The 17,645-nt window shown below is 43.9% G+C and overlaps 1 protein-coding gene across 2 annotated transcripts in view; it reads left to right on the top strand.

Moving 5' to 3' along the window:
- The window catches only part of Cd44 (CD44 molecule (Indian blood group)), an 88,578-nt gene that overhangs the window by 29,690 nt on the left and 41,243 nt on the right, over positions 1–17,645 (top strand). For both annotated transcript variants that reach the window (XM_052724714.1, XM_052724713.1), the window contains exons 2-5: positions 4,567–4,732; positions 8,033–8,166; positions 13,717–13,785; positions 16,445–16,666. In XM_052724714.1, coding sequence (XP_052580674.1) covers positions 4,567–4,732; positions 8,033–8,166; positions 13,717–13,785; positions 16,445–16,666 — 591 coding nt within the window. The remainder of the gene's footprint in view (positions 1–4,566; positions 4,733–8,032; positions 8,167–13,716; positions 13,786–16,444; positions 16,667–17,645) is intronic.

The following is a 17,645-nucleotide window of genomic DNA, read 5'->3' as shown; positions in this document are numbered from 1 at the left end:
TTTTAATTACTATAAGTTCCACTTTTACCAAGTTTCATTTAATGAGTCCCACAGACTCTGGCAGGCTGGTACTGTGGTTGCTTCCAGAAGGCTGAACATCAGAGAGGTTAAGCAGCTACCTAGCCATGCCACCTGCAAAGCGTGGCAGAGGCTGGGAAGACCAGAACTAGGGGAGCTATTGCCCTTCCCATGTGGCCATGGAGACACTCATGTGGTCTCCTTTTCCTGGTCTTCCTGGGACAGGCAGACCAGCTTAGAAGACGGGAGTAGGGATGCTTGTGCCCTGCTCGCAGCCTGCCGTAATGAGCACTCTAAAGGAGTGGCGTGACTCCCTGGAGGTTTCTCTCCGAACCAGAAAGTAGTCTCAGTCTACATCTTTCACTGAGCCCCTTCTGCCTCTCAAAGGGAGGGACTTCAAACAGTTCAAGTCATTGCAAAATAAAGGAGACTTATTGGAGAGCAGAGGGTTCAGCAGAAAGCATTCTTAATGGATCTTCATAAGGAAGGACTTGTTTGAGAGGGGCAATTGCCATTTAATATTAGCTTCTGTATGTGCACACATATGGTATATGTGTTCCCATACATGTGGATGTATGCATATGGGTGCACATGTGTAGGTGTTTAGGTGTTTGCACATATGTGGAAGCCAGAGACAACATGTCTCTCATTCCTCAGAAGCTGTTCATCTTTTTTTTTCTTCTTTAAGACAATGTCTCTCCATGACCTGGAGCTCACCATGAAAGCTAACCTAGCTGGCCAGTAAGGCCTGGGTGTCAGCCTGTTCGCATCCCCAGCACTGGATTCTGAGAGTATAGCACCCGGCCATCTTTCTTACAGGACCTCATGCTTGTTCAGCAAGCTTTATATTGGCTGAGTTACTCCCCAGCCCTAATGTTTGCCTCTCAAGTCAGATACCTGAGGCTTTTGTTTCTGAAGAACCAACTGCAGATAGATACACCAAAGCTCCTCTTCCCTGCTTGAAGCTTGGCCCATCATTGCCAGGGATACCTGTGCTCTGCTAGAGATATTCTGTGGTCCATGCTACTTCCACCTCACTCTTTTCTCGTGATACTTGGGAACAGTGTTGGCTATGCATTGGTGGAATAAGGAAGCCAGGAGAGTTACCTACCTTGGGGTTAAGAGAAGAAGGTGATAGTGAAGCTTGTGGGTCCTAGAAGCTCAGTCCAGATGGCTTTGAATATCTGCTCCACCACTGCAGCTCTGTGGCCTCGGGCATGTTTCTGTAGTTTCTCCTCTCCTCCATGCCTCAGTTTCTCTGTCTGGAGAGTGATGATTAATATTACCCACCTCTTAGAGTTGTTTTAAGGAGAAGATTAGTTAACACTTGTAAAATGCTTGTAAGAGTGCTTGGTATCTACAGAAGTACTTACTACTGTTACTGTTCTTCGTATTGTTAATACCCTTTGGGGTAAAAAAATTAGGGTTTGTGTAAATATAAGGAAGAGAGTTAGGATGTCTTCACAAATTATCAGGGCTTGAATAATACACAGACCTGAAGGTTTGGCCCATTTTAAGGCCAGAGTGATCCAAAGCTAAGGGATTATCAACAACTCACATGATAGTCGTATTGGAAGTCTGGGGCAACATCATTGCAATTCTTAACTGTCCAGATGCCATTGGGGTTAGGAGCTGGATTCCTTCTCACAAAATTAAAATAAATAGAAACTTGTACTTCATATTTACTGAGAAATCTTATTCACCCAGTAGCCATATCAGATGCCTGTAGTATGTCAGGCCTCTGGCTCCACTAGCAAGATGAAAGCTGAGTTACTCTGTCTTGTGCTGTCCTTGATGGCCCATGCACACACACAGTCAAGTTCAGGCACATACTGAATAACCACCATGTGTGGATATCCTGTCTCTAAAGTGACATTGGTTACTGCCCATGGAACTCAAGGGATTTTTACTCAAAAGTCTCAGCTTGTGTCGGTTTCTCTTGCATTTGCATATTCCATCTGCCAGGTGGCAAGCTAGAATTGATTTTCATAAGAAAGAAACTGCCTCTCATCTCCAAACCATTGTCCAAGCCTCGACCTTTATTTTGAAACTAGGAGTTAACAGCAACCACCTGGACCAGGAGCTGGCAGGTGTCATCTGACTGAAGTCACCCCAGCAGCTCCAGTCTACAAGAAGCTGATTTAGACGCTTCTCTTTCCTTTTGTATGCTAGACCAAGGAGAGGCCTGGAGGGCCATCTCCCTCTGAGGGACAGGCTCCCTTTGTGAAATTGGCCAACTGAGACCTAAGCTGCAAATGTCAGTAAAAATAAATAGCATTTCAAAGGGACTTTGTGCATTTCCTTCCTGTGTGCGCTCATTGCTTGATCAGCCAAGAGCTGCATGAGTGGTTTCGGAGAGGACATCGGGCCCCGCAGATAAGGAATGAGCCACACAAAGCCTCTCCTCACCATTGCATCTGCTTCCAGGGTTTCATGGTTTTGTTTTTGTTTTTAACCAACCTGCTTGCTAATGACACAAGCCAAGGAAAAGAAACCAACTTGCGTTGGCTTATGCCCTCTCAAGGGTGACTTCTTGTCTCTTTGTTTTCCATCTGTCTGACACTGCTTTGCGGTGTTCAGAACCGGCTTCCTGCTGCAGGAGAAGGCAGCTCTCACCTGTAATCACCATAATTCAGAATAATGGGCCCTCTTTTGTCATCATGAAGCAGTGTTTTTAGGTGTGCCTCCTTCCTGTTCTAAACATGATGGACCTTGGGCCCATGGAAAGCTGCTTCAAAACCCTGTTTGAGGGAGTTCAGCACATCTGACAGAAGTTCCTACCTCAGCCATCTAAAAAGCTGCGCTCCTGTGGAAGTTGCTCCACTTTTTCCCAGCTTCTTTTTCTTGACAATTAAATAGATATGCAAAGCTTACGTTTTAGGGTACTGGTGGCAATTATGTAATACAGAACTCCAGAGGTTCAAGATGCCAAAGAACAGTTCAGGGGGAAAAGTCTTCCTCTCCCGCTACAGTCCACTTTGAAGTGTAGGACAAAGCCAGGTTCAGGAGGAGCCTGTGGTTCTAGAGAGAAAGAGTCCAGTCACTTCCCTCAGCGTTTTGCTTCTCTGGCTTCAGCTTTCTTGTTGGTAAATGACTTGAACTTTGGAGGGCCCAGAGTCTGGGTTAAAGCAACTGCTTTCTGACTCCAGACCTGGTTTTTAAGTCCTAGCCTGGTACCTTAGACTGCTGAGAGAAAATGTTGTGACGTGACAATTGAGAAGAAAAGGGAACCATCTGTGACTATAAGGACAGAGCATTCCATAGAGAAGAAAGCAGGTGGGTGCTCTCAGGTCTGGAGGAGCTCAGAGTGCCTGATGGAGTCCAGGGAAAACTTTGTGATTGGAGCAGAGCCAGCAATTCCCAGGCTGGAGAGGGAGGGAGTCCATAGCCTGATCACATTGGTCTTGACCAGAAGGAAGTTTATTCTGGGTGTAGCTGAGTACATAGTGTTAGAAGTGATAAGGTAAAGAGCAACACCAGTTGATTGTGGAAACATGCTCATAGTATAAGAATAAGTGGGGAACAGAGTCCCAAATACAGAAGTGTATATTTAACACTATTTCTTCTTCTTCTTCTTCTTCTTCTTCTTCTTCTTCTTCTTCTTCTTCTTCTTCTTCTTCTTCTTTTCTCTCTCTCTCTTTCTCTCTCTCTCTCTCTCTCTCTCTCTCTCTCTCTCTCTCTCTCTCGTGTGTGTGTGTGTGTGTGTGTGTGTGTGTGTGTGTAGTTTTCTTAGTAGTTGACATGTGTTCATTCATTACTTCCCTGGATTTTTGTCAGTTTCTCACGAGTTTATATTAAAGAATAGGCTTAAAAAAAATCTTTGCTGGTGGAGATCCTTTAAGGATGGGGGTCCTTTATGATGTCATATCTCAGATTTAAGCTTGATGTATCTTTCAAAAGCCAGAGTGAATTTTGAAGGCTACATCAGTAGAGAGAGATGTTTATTTGGATTTTTGTTGATGCTGTTGAGATAAGGTCTTACACTGTAGCTGTGGTTGATCTGTAACTCACCATGGAACCCAGGCTGGCCTTGAACTTAGGCCTACCTCAACATCCCAAGTGCTGGGATTTCAAGTGTGAGATACCATGTGCAATTATTTGGCTTTCGTGAGTGTGCATGTGTGTGCAGGTTGACATTCATATGTCTGTTCACACATGTGCACATGCATGTTGGGGCAAGAAGAAAACATTTGTGGTCATTCCTCAGGTGTCATCCACCTTGCTTTTAGACACAAGGTCTCTCATTGGCCTGGAACTCTCCAACAAGGTTAAGCTGCCTGGGGAGTGAGCCAAGCCTGTCACATCCAGCCCTAGTATTACAAATGCTGGTGGCCATAGCCAACTTTTTATATGTGGATTTGGGGGGATTCATTCTCGTCTTGCAGAGCAAGCACTTTATGGGCTGAGCCATTACCCCAACCTGCTGTTTGACTTTTTTCCCCGTTTGTCTCTTTTAATGTCTTTACTTCTAAGCATTTCTTACCATTGATTTAGTTTTGTGCAAATGGTTCATGCAAAAGCCTCTAACATTTCCGTTTGATCCCACAGATTTGAATATAACCTGCCGCTATGCAGGTGTATTTCACGTGGAGAAAAATGGCCGCTACAGCATCTCCCGGACTGAGGCCGCTGACCTCTGCGAAGCTTTCAATAGCACTCTGCCCACCCTGAGCCAGATGGTGAAGGCCCTGAACCAGGGGTTTGAAACATGCAGGTAAGAGACCAGCACCCTCGCTGGAGAGAGCCCACTGGGGAGGGGCAGGGCCACAGCTGGAAGGCTCCTCCCTGATGGCTGAATGGGTTTCTTGCCTAAAGAGGCAGCCCTACCTATTAATTTGACCAAGTCAACCTGAAACCGGTGTGACAACCGGAATTTAAAGTCAGCTAAAGACACCTTTGTGAATCATGCGTGGGGGTGTGTGTGCAGGGGAAGCCATTACGGTCATATCAGTTGCAACCTTCGTGCCTAATGTGCTCCTGTAGCACTCCTCTGGCTTTGAAGAAACACTCAGTATCATTGTCGGAACCACAAGAAAACACGAACCAAATAACAGTGTTTAAAATAAATAGGTAGCTGGCAGAATCTTAGCTGTGCAGACTTGACCCAAAGCACGTTCTTCAGACCGCTCTCCCTCCTTTCTCGCTCTGAGCTTTTAGGTTGTCTTCTGTATTGCTATGGTTTGGCAAAGTAAGTAAAAGGGTATGGAGGTTTTAAAGCTATGTTATGTTAAAGGAAGTTGTTATCAGAAACCTTGAGAGGTCTTCTACCAGGTAGCCAAGGCCCCAGAGGACTTTCCTCCAATCATTTTGTTCCATGATAATCACAAGAGGCAAGAGGCATCCTATATGTTTGTTTGTTTCCGTGGCCAGTAGCCTGGATGAGTGGGAAGCTTAGTGACACCCGCAGTCAAGTGACTGGTGTGGTTTGATTTCACTAGAAGCTCTGGGTAATCTTCATACGGGCTCTGAATCCCCACTTCAGCTTCCTTCTTAGGCAGTGCGGTCCCCTTCCCTTTCTAGTGCTCATGCATATGCACACACTTGCAAACAGGATGTTTTTAGAAGTCGAGCTGCAGCCCTCTTCATGGAAGCTATTAAATGGAAGCTAATTGCATCTATCCCTGGCCCTTCGTTGCAGACTCAGGTACCCACCCCTTGAGTGGTCTCCGAGACTCTTGTGCTATCTAATAGAGCAACCGTCAGCCACATGTAATGTAACTTTATTAAAATCAGGTTATATGAAAATGAGTTCTTTGACGGCACTAGCTGTGTTTCACTTACCTGGTAGCTGCCCTATCAGTTGGCATAGATTATATAGAGAATATTTTCATTGTTTAAGAATGTTGTCTTGAGCAGCACCAGCTAGACATCTGTCTATAAGTGTTCAGAGCTAAGTCTGGGAGAATGTTAAGGGATGAATGATGGTTCTGTAGCTGGAGAACCTGACCCATGAGCTTCATGAAGGATGGCCAGTTAGCAAAACCATTTATTCAAGTCCCAAGGTTATACTTTAAAATGAGGCCCTGACTAGGTCACTGGGCTAAAAAAGTGGTTTTGGGAAGCTGGCCTGTGATTTTGAAATGCAGTTAAGACGTACTTGTGAAACACAGAGATTTCTCATCTGTTGAGAGCCAGAGGAACAAATGCAGAGTGCCGAGCTGCTGGAGCATCCTAGAGACATCCTTGATCTTAATCCTTAAACTGTGCTGTTTACTACTAAGACCTTTTCTAGATGAAGCCACAGAGCCTTACACCTTGTCATGGATCACACCACTTGCATGTAGAGGAGTCTTGTTTGGTTGTGAGCAGTCTGAACGTGATGATCAAGCCCTTACAAGGGACTAAGTAAGAGGGAGGATGTAAGGACTTGCTAAATATGTCTTTCCTCCTTGTGGACAGTCACTCATTCATACCATGTAAATGTATAGAAATTTTAATGTCTCCAATTCATGTATGTACAGTACATGCAGTTAACAGTGTCAGGTAGCATATTGTGGTGAAAATTCACAATAACCCACCAAGGGAATGTAAGAATGTATTCAATTCTAGAATGTCTAATATATATACATTGTCAACATGATGCAGGAGGGTAGGGTAAAGAATAGTTTCACTATGGAGTGTTATTTAGAAAAAATACATGAAGAAAAACCTCTGCTGCAGAAATCCATCGTGGCATCCACAACCGGTATTAAATGTTTCAAAACTCACTTTCATAATTTCCCTCAGGTAACTATGGAATCAGATATCTGCCAAAAGACAGAAGGCATAATCTCACAGGCTGGGCCAAAGCCTCATCAGGGACGTCTGTCTTGTCTGCCCCACCCTGATTAGTGGCAACTCTCAGGTCCATGAGAACTTCTCACCACTTAATTGTGTGCCCTCCCACCAGCGAGCTAAGGAGACGCTGGGGAAAGTAGCCTGTCAGTTCGGATGAGGAATTAGTCACGCAGCTTCCATTGCAACACCGACAGAATGAGAGACTTCAAGCGTAGGCTTCCAAGTCCTGCTCATTTCCACGGGTCTTGCAGGGTGCTGCAGGCTGTGCTGTCGTCCCCGCAGGGGAGATTAAAAGAAGGTGCATTTGAGCCTGCATCGGGCTTCTCAAACCCTGCATCTCTCTCTTCGTTCCCTTGCTGGCACACCGCCTCTTTCCTTTTGAGTGGCTTTTTTTTCTGGCCCACGTGCCATGTTTGGAGGCGTTTCATGTTTTTGTTAGATGGCCACCAGGGTGGTGGTGATGTCCACTATATCTGAAAAGGCCTCCAGCCCCAACAAACTCCCGGAAATACCTAGATCGGTGTAGGAGTGGATGGTGTGTTGCTTGAAGAACTTCGTTAAGTGAGCCACTGCCATCTATTTCCCCAACTACGACTGCTCCCAGTTCAGTGATGGTCGATTTATCTCCTCGGGTCTGGGTTGCTCACAAAGTCACACATGCTGTGTGCTCAGCACAGGGGCAAGGCTTCATGTCAGCAATAGTGGAGTAAGGAGTGGGGGGTGTGTGTCAAGGGAGAAGGTGAGGAGAAGAGGGAAGAGGAGGATGAGAAAAAAGACAAATCTGGAATCTCAGACTGAAAGGAAGGCTGATCCACTTGCCATCTTGGGGGTTGGGCCATTTTATGTCATTTTTGGAAAATATAAAGTTAATTCAGTGTCAAATCTCACAGTGTAGCTTTTTTCTTCTGTAACTCAGGCTTCCTGGTGCCTTTAATAACATTGCTGCCATACATTTTATATGGAACGATTTTTTTATTCATGAATCTTTTTGTTTAAAGACAAGAAAAATCACCAGCTCCCAGTCTTCAAACAAAATCTCTTTGCCTCTGTCAGCTTCGATCTCCTTCACTCTCCTGTGCTATTATTTTTGGATTTTATGGAACTCAGTTATTGATACCCCTAACTTCCCTAGGGGTGAATAAATGAAGTGTTGTGTTGCATTAAATGTCATTTGATGGGATATTATGAACTGAATCTTGGCCATGCCTGTTAATAACTTCATGTTTTTCCTTGGCAGGTATGGGTTCATAGAAGGCCATGTAGTGATCCCGAGGATCACCCCCAATGCCATCTGCGCAGCCAACCACACAGGGGTGTATGTCCTCACATCCAACACCTCCCAGTATGACGCTTACTGCTTCAATGCCTCAGGTTGGTTCTAAGTGTATCGCCTTTGGGTTGCCTGTGGGAGCATGGTTGGCTGACAGCAGTTCAGTGAAAGCTTCCTGAAGCTTCCACTCAGGAGAGTCCTGAGAGTCTCTACAACAGAAGGAAGAGCTAGATTCCTGTATTCACGGTCCGAATGTGCCCGGCTTGAGAAGCAGATGATGGACAATTAAATATCAGTTCTTTCACACAAGGTGGGAGAGTGCTGAAGAAGAAAGCACCATAGGAAAACACGCGCTCCGGGGACGCTTTTCATTTGAGAGGTGAACGGAGAGGGTACATCGGAAGGAGTGTTTAGCAGAGCCATGAGCAAAGTAAAGGAGTGGAGCTCTTGGCACATGGGAAGGCCGTATGAAGCCAGCAACAGGAGCATCTTAATTCTACCCAACAAATACCAGGGAATTCAAGGTGGCAAAAGCCCAGTGGTAGAAGGACAGAGCTACAGGCAAAGAAGTTAGAGAGGTAGGGTGGAGGGGTGGCTAGAGCCTTCAGTGTGTTGGGAAATTCAATCAGTTTCTAAAGGAAAGTGGTAAGCATCTATTGATAGTTTGAGGTTGCAAGCCAAATGGCTGAGAATATTATTATAAATGGAGCCAGTGAGAAGGCAAGGAGGTACCACTGACCTTCTTGAAAAGACCCCTTACTCAATGCTTGAGACCACCAAGGACAAGAAATCTAAGTGAAGATAGGATGCTGGGCTCCCTCCTTTGTCTACGAAAACTTGTCCAATCATGAGCTTAGAAGTCATGCTTACAAGTCTATTCAAGTCACCACAAAAAAATCAAAGAATTCTGTTCACTCTACATTTTCAGAATCTTTTGAGAAGACCTGAAACCATAAACGTCAAAGTTTTAAATGCCAACAATCAAAAGTCTGTTCTCAAACTGTATCTTCTATTTCCCTGAAGGGTTGAAACTATGTGGCAGGAAAGGAAAAGCTTTGAGGTGAACTTGTCACATCTTCCAGGACTGTAAATTTTCCTTAAACGTGGAAGGAAGATGTTCAATAGGCTGGGGAGTGGCTGAAGACTTTATCCCCATGAAACCACAGCTACTATAATATGGTGGTAGGATATAAAAACTCTGCAGGCTTTTAAGGTGACAGAGGGCATCAAGGGCAGCAGGAGGCTGGTTATGTTAGTGTCCTTAGGCAGTACCAGTGCCGCCTACCCATTGTTTCATAAGCACCGAGGATCAGAGTGGGGATTCAGAGAAATCTAGAGTTTGGGGAAGAGGATGTATTGAAGCCAAGTAGTTGAAATACAGTATATGAACCCAGTGAATTATTCCAAGTTTTATGGGGCATGGAGACACACATACACAAGACAAGGAGAAAAATCACAGCCAGTTTATCTCTTTCTGTCATATGAACAAAACACATACAGGAAGTTTCATCAAAATGGGGAAGTCTAACAGAAACTATACAGGGCACTGTCCATACTCAATATAGTAAATCAAAGCTCAGATGGATAAACAGGAAGTAGGTATAGAACACCCTGGGTTAAGGTCTTCCATCTTTGTGCAAGAGGTCGGGAGTGAAGGGGTTGACCAGGTGGCAAAGACTCAGCTTGGTGTGATCCTGCCAGCTGCTCACAGTCTTTGGATTCTGATTTTGCTTCTCCTGCTGAATCTTGTTCAGTGAATGTATGCAATAAATCACATGGCTGTGTTCCCACACTGTCTCGGTTGGTTTACAAGTTGGTGTCACTTTGAGTTAAGGCTCTGAGAAATTAAATTGAAACAGGCAAAAGCACATACTGTTTTATGGCCAGAAATCGAAGCCATCCGGGCAAACAGCTACTGCAGCTTTTCTTCCTATCCTTCACGGTGCCCCTGAGTTTGGGTCCATCCTCAGCACAGGGGTCAACAGTGTTGATAAACTCTCTTCTCCTTAGAGAAGCAGGTGTTTGTTCAGTTGCAAACCAAGAGAAGTGCTAGAGATCTTCATCCCAAAGTGACTGTGTTAAAAGTAGTAAAGTTTAAAAATAATACAACTTTTCATTTTTTCTGTTTTCTACATGGACTCTAGGTTGATAAACTTTTGTAATTTTTCTTTAAGTTCAAAGACAGTATGTATTTATTAGTAGCATCTGCACATTATTGGGCTAAATAAATTGAGGTAAGAAAGAACCAGAAAGTGTGCTTCTTCTTTTAAAGGAATTAGCAATCTTCTTGAAGCAATAAAACAGAAAATACAGAAAGGAGAGGCAGGAATAAATGTGGCTGGAGACAAGCATATTCCACATCCTGGCACATGAAGTGAAGATCCTGGCAGCTTCCAGCTTGCTGCCAAGAATGTCTTGGGAAGAATCTTAGATTATACCTAGCCTAGGGACTGCAACCAGGAGGTCCCAGGGGAAAGAGCCCCGTAAGCCAGCAGCAGGGAGAAGAGCCAGCAATACCATAGTAGATAATTTCTACAAGCCTAAAACCCATATTTCTGTGACTTCCCAATGAAAAATAAGGCAACCCCCAGGAAAAGGCTTTGTGATTTATTTTTTTCTGCCACATGTCTCAGTATCTAAGGTCCAAGGTGAATGAGCCTGGTGACTTCTATGGAAGGAACAAAGTTGACTGATTCAAGCCCATGTTTTAAAGCTTGTTTTCCATAAGATGTCTCATTCTCTTCTTAGGGTAGAATTAAGGAGCAGATTTTACATTTGTGATTTGTCTATTCACTCATTTACCTGAGAATTGTTTGGAAAATTTACTCATGGAACACCTATAAGGTATCAGCCCCAGAGGAAGCACCCTTTCTGCCTGGCATCCAGAGATTGGCACCTAGACTGAATAATTATTATCTTAGACCTTTGGAGCCAGTGGAGTCAAGCTTTCTGAGAATACAGCCCTGGGGAAACCCAGTTTAGTATTTCTTTAACAAGTCCCTGTGCTCAGAGACACTCACAGCAGTGCATTGCTTAAGAGAGTGAAGCCCCATCTAATGAGGTCACATGAGTGGACACGGGCATGAATATGTTAACTGCATATTTGGGTCACCACGCATCTTGGCATCCTGGCAAGATTTGACCTCTGTATGAAATTTTAGGTGAAATGGAGCATGAAGAGGCTCCGTGGGAACACACTCTTATCATTGTCAGACTAGCCTCAATGTTGTTGACATGCCCAGTTCATTACAACTTCACTCTTGGAAACTCACAGACCCGTTTCTGGGGGGGGTGTTTCACATCCAGATACCAGAAACATCTCATAGATTGACTCAGCCCTGAGACAAAGAGAGTAGGTACCTCCCATATCTCTCCAGTAGCTACATTGTCAAATAAGGGGGTTTTGAAGAATATTTTTAAGGAATAAAGAGCTAGAGAAATGTCATATTTGACAATCTTGTAAATTCCTAAGAATCAGATCTAGAAGCAGGCTCACCTTCACCTGCTCTTTTCTTCTGTGACCTGACCTGCAAATGCTGAGTGGCCCTTTGAAAGAATCAATTAACATTTTATTAACTACTCAACGCATCACTTCCCAGGCTTATCCACAGGTTTCTGGAGCTGTTGATATCTGTGGACCATTTTTGGAGATAGCATTTTAGGTGTGCTTTCTTGGAGAATTGGGATATTTCCTCCCTTTCCTGACAATACACGCTAAGTGTCTGTTTTCAGGCAATGTTCTGGCCCAAGCAGATGAACTTATTACTCATTCTGTAGAGCCCACACATCTCTGTGGTGGGGTGGAAAGCAGGAGGTGGGTGGTATGAGATTTACATGAAAGTAAAATGAGCAAGAGAATTGTAGATCACAGTGCACATGAAGAAGAAATGGAAAGGTGATGTGCAATGGTGACAGGTAGAAGGAAGGGTGGAATACTGGCCTCACCATTGGTGGGTTTTTTGTTTAAAGGTTCTCTTTATGAATTTTTTCACAGCAACTTTTGCAAGAATACTTTTCCTAAAATTCACTCTCCTCCAGTTGAATGTCTACAGCCATCAGCAGCTTTTGCTTTCAAAGGACCGATTGAATAAAAAAAAGTCTCTTTATATTTAGCAAAAGGTGTTTCTAGTACCTGAGAAACAACCACTACCTGTCTGCCCAGTTTCTGTTTCTGCCTGTGCTATGAGTGTGCAACCGTTTATCACAGGGAACTTAAAAATGCTTGTGACCTGCCTTCCTTGTGACAGCTGGTGCAGTTTTCTGCCCCTCACCCTCCAAACCTCCATACGTGTGTGCATGCATCCACCCTCCCATCAATTTCCTTCTTCTTTTCTCTTTGTCTGAAAGCGGCTCCAGAAGAAACCAACATAAAAAAACTGTCATCTAACATTTAAGTAGACATGCACACCCTAAAAGCTGGTATGCAGCAGAATGTGATGGTGACACTCCTGTAAGCCCTGCACTTAAGATGTTTAGGCAGGAGGATTATGAGAGTAAGAACTGCCATGCCTCAGAAAAACAAATGAAGGGGGTAGCCCTGTAGTACACAAATGGAACCAACCTTTGCACTAAAGCAACACCACTTTATCGCTCTCTCAAGAACTCCACACTCACTGACGAAGCATCTGGGCATGACTCAGGGTGGCAGGTTAAGTTGCTGTTGTCTTCTTTTAAAATTCAAGAAATAACCCAAAGTCAGGACTTATTGGTCCTACCTCTGAGGGTATCAGGCAGTATTGGCCAAAAAGCTCCTAGAAACACCTGGGGGTAACCAGCTAGCCCAAGTCATAGCGTGGAATCCTAAGGAAGAGGTGAGAGTAGAAGATAAAGATAAAGAAAAAATAAACTAAATGTTATATGCCAAGGCAGCATGGGTGCCCATGCCAAGGTGGCCAGCCCCAGCTGCATGCTGGGAAGCCCAGCCCATGGAGGAGGCACTCATAAATATCAGCCAAATTAATGAAGCCATTAATCCTTTAATAAAAGACTGGGAATTTGTTGGTTACTAAATAGTTTGATTATCAGGTAAATTCATTGGTTAGGCTATTTTATTCTTCATAGTCTTTTGATGTTCATGTCAATCATGTGTGTTCACTACAGTTTCCCATCATCCATGTTGGTATCTAGGATTACAAGTCATTTTTCATGATGGTCTATACATGCTTTCATTGTAACTTTTTTCACCATGATTATACATTTCTTTTTCAATTTAAAAGGGTTTTAGAATCCTCTTTGATAGTATGCTTAATTAGAGGACGGCCATGTTGATCTTATTCCTAATTAAACATGAAACATTAGACTCCACAAAGCCAGATATAGAGTGCATGCCTTCCTCTGTCCTTGTGTAGCCCAGTCTATTTCCCCAGCTCTGGGATTACAGTTGTAAACACACTTGTCCTAGAACACATGTGTGTCTTAATGAATGAAGTTGCTGGGGTGGGAATATAAGTTTATTGGAACTTTTGAAGTTAAATAAGATTGTAAAAACACATCAAAAAGAGTAGAAAAGCTCCTCATAGATTTACCAAGAAAGTTATTTAGGATAAATTGAAGTAAAACTCTGTTCTAATTGATGAAGGGGACACATTAGCTGTGAGTTTGGTTTTAATTATTTATTTTTATTTCAAGCTTTTTTTTTTTCCTTCCCATAGCTCCCCTTGAAGAAGACTGTACATCTGTCACAGACCTACCCAGTTCCTTCGAAGGACAAGTTACCATAAGTACGTACCCCTTCTAGTTTCGGGTGGTTTGTCTCACTCTTGGGAAGGGCATCTGGTGTGTTCTCCACTGTTAACATTCACATTGGCTATGAAGTTGTTTCTCTAAGGGGAGAATGGCTGTGATTCCACACCCCATTTTCTTTCTCATGTTGGCTTGACACTGTTCTCTGATTGACTCCAGTGCCCCATTCCTGAGACATCAGTCATTTGAAAACCACTTTCCCACATTGGGAACCCATCTGTGTACTCCACAGCACCATCATTTACTTGATCATTCCCTTCTCCATAAAATGCATTTGTTTTTCCAAAGAACATGCAAAGGGAAGACTAGCAGCACTTGTCATAAGTTAAAGATAACCTTAAAAATCAATTGAAGTACAAGACAAGGTGGATAATAGTTTTCAACTTCTAGCTGTGGAAGACTCATCTGAGCCATGCTCTGTCTAATAGAGGGACGGAGACACCCCCATGGGAATTTTCTTGTTGATATAACTAAGCACATGCTGATGAAGGCTACAAGCTTCCTGCTATGTGTTTCAATATCTCTTATACCACACCCACCTCAGATCATCTATAGAAAATTGCATGTACCAATTTAGAAGATGGCAAACACTCATCAGAACTTCCCAATAGGTTAACTTATAAATCCTAGTGCTTTTGCTTCTTCTCTCATTGGGAAAAAGAGCAATATTGAGAGAGGCTTATTTCTGCTTCCTTGGAGCCAGACCCCAGCAGAGTGTGTGGACACAGTGGCAGTGGTCCTGGGATGAGTGCCCCCGGACTATGTCAATCCAGCCTCTCACTTGGCCTGTGCCCTGTCGCAGCCAGAGGATGCCTCACATGCCAACGGCTACCATGTGACATTAGAGCAGTAACTGTTCCTGAGCTTCCGTTTTCTCTTATGTATAAGATACAACATGTAAGAGTTACCATGCAACTCTAACATGTCTCACGCGTGCCTGGCCCATATCAGATGCTTAAGAAGTGCTTAATTCCCATGGTTCCTGAAAATTTCCTCCCAAGTCCAGATTTCTGTAAGTTTGATCAATACCGTGGTTTGATTATGTCTACCCCAAGAGTTCATGTGTTGGAAACATAACTCCCAGTGTCACACCGTAATAGTAACTGAGATTGAGATTCTTGAGAAGTAGAGGTAGGATTGGATGGAGTAAAGAAGGTGAGGAGGCTTGATGACGTCAGAAGCTTTCTAAGGTGAGGAAGAGAGGCCTGAGCTGGCTCGCTTGCTGAATTACCACATGATGCTCTCTGCCATGCGACGGCAGACAATAAGAAGACCCTCAGCAGATCCCGAGCAGACATTGGGGTGGTGTTCTTGAACTTCTCAGCCTAGACTCAAGGGCTATAAGCAAAATAAGCCTCCATTCTTCATAAATTATCTGGGGTGGAAAGACGGCTGCTCAGTGTTGAAAGCACTGACTGCTTTCACATAGAACCTGGGTTTAGTTCCCAACACCAACATGGATGTTACAACTCCCCAGTTCAAGAAGATCTAACACCCACTTCTAGCCTCTGTGGGCTCCAGCACACACATGGTGCACATAAACTCATACAGGTGCACACACACAAATATTACATAAACAATGTTTTTTAAAATGATCAGGCAATATTAATTGCCCTGACTTGAAGTTCAACGGAAAATGCAGTCATTAGCAGTCAGTAATCTTATCAGATCTTCCTCTGCAGACATTATCAGGGTGATTGAGACCTTGGAATGTTTTCCAACATTTGTTTTACTAATAGTTTCATTTAAGCAAGCTAGATGAGTGAAACAAAAGGAATCCTTGGTACCATCCATGCAATTCAGCAGAAAATATTCCCAGAGAAGTGCACGCAAAGTAGCTCTGGCCAACTGCTTATCAAATCAAAGATTCTGCTGTGTGTGTGTGTGTGTGTGTGTGTGTGTGTGTGTGTGTGTGTGTGTGTGTATGTGTGTGTATGTGTGTGTGTGTATGTGTGTGTGTATGTGTGTGTGTGTATGTGTGTTTGTGTGTATGTGTGTGTGTGTGTGTTTGCTAATTTTAAGGTTTAATTTCCCTGAGGATGATTGAAGCCCTCGCAATATTTAGACAAACCAGTTTTCTAGCCAGACATAGGGGTTTGCTTAAACTGACAAGATTCTTTCCCTCTTAGAAAGAATCTTTCTAATGGATTGCAAATCTATCTTCTTTGTGGAAGCTATACAACTGCTATTTCAGATCCTTTCTGGAGATGGATGGAATTAACAGTAACAAAATTTGCACATATTTCAGAAGGGACTGTATAGGGCGGGAGAGTTGTCACCGATGGAGGCTCCAGTTATTTTAACTACTATGCTGGATGCTAATCACAACGTATCACATGACCCCAGGCAGAAGGCAGTGCCATTCCTTTACCAATGAGGAAACTGAAGCTCCCAGGGTTACCTTGTCTAGAGCTATCCAAAGCTCAGATTCAAATGTGGGGACTCCTTAGTACCTCAACTTTCTCTTCCCCGTTTTTCAGAGCATCTCACCCACTCTGTCTCAGCACTAGACAGACTAGATGTTTTTAAGCAAAAGACGATAGCTTCAAAGTCATGCTATACGGCAATCCACTGTCTTTCCCATACTCAAGCTGTATCAGCCGTGAAGTGCTGAAGGTGCCTGTCTGTCTCCTTCAGCTATTGTCAACCGTGACGGTACCCGCTACAGCAAGAAGGGCGAGTATAGAAAACACCAAGAGGACATCGATGCTGCAAATTCGACAGATTATGATGTCAGCAGTGGGTTCTCCAGTGAGAAGAGCACCCCAGGAGGCTACGTTTTCCAAACCTACCTTCCCACTGAACCCTCAACTGGAGACCAGGATGACCCCTTCCTCATCAGGAGCACCCCGGCCACCAGTAAGGAGAAGGGAATCACCGTGTTTTTCTTATAGCAGTTCCTAGACAAAACACCAATGACCCTCCTGAGTGATGAACACTCCAGTGTTTGTTTCCGGTCCTCCCTAGACATCTAGATCTGGGCGATCTCATTTGGGGTGTCGGGCTCCTGGTCGGTGTGCTTCTACTCTTCCTCACGTTTCCTCCAGATTCAGTTCTGTAGCTCTTCTCTTGGGCTAAGGGGTGGTACCTCAGGGAAGAGCTTCTTTTCTCTTCTTCCTGATGACTGAGCAATGTCTCAGACTTCTTCCAGAAAGAACCTTCGGTGCTGCTTGTCTCGTTCTTGTTGTCTTCCACTCTGCCTAAGACTATTCCACTAAAGTTGGGGCTGCAGAGTGTGCACTCCATCCCACAGGTTCCTTTTATAACCTTGTCTTAAAATCCTATGTTTTAACCTGATTTTTTTTCCCTCACAGTTCTGATTGTATAATATCCAGTCATATTCCTGAACCAGAATTTTCTAAACCATTCCTTTGTTTTTGGTCTAAGGAAACAAAATGTGAAGGGTTTCCTTTTTTCAAACATACTTTTATTGATTCTTTGGGAATTTCACATCATGCACCCCGACCGATCCCACGCACTTCCAGTCCTCCTAGGTCCAACCCTCCACCCTAATAACCTCCCCCCAAATAAGAAGAAAAAAAACAACAAACAAGAAAAAATATACCAAACCCAATTTGTGTTGCCCATATAGTCACTGGAGCATGGTCAAGCTCCCAGTGGTGGGAAGGGGTTTCTGGGCACCTTTGTCGGCTGCGGAGCTCTAGATTGCCATCTGTTAGGGAAGATCCCAATGCTCTTTGGGTGTGTGCAGGTGACAGCAGAGGAAGGCTGTATGTGTGCTGCATTGGATGACTTTGGGTTTGTGCAGCCGGGCTCTGTTAGAAAGGTGCTCAGAGCTCCTTACCTCCTCCATTCCCCTCTCTGTACTTCCTCTGTT

Source organism: Peromyscus californicus, unplaced genomic scaffold, assembly GCF_007827085.1.
Source record: "Peromyscus californicus insignis strain IS unplaced genomic scaffold, ASM782708v3 Scaffold_7__1_contigs__length_154581171, whole genome shotgun sequence".
NCBI classification, from domain to species: Eukaryota; Metazoa; Chordata; class Mammalia; order Rodentia; family Cricetidae; genus Peromyscus; species Peromyscus californicus.
The sequence above is the reverse complement of the archived record's forward strand: the minus strand, read 5'-3'. Positions and strand labels throughout refer to the sequence as shown.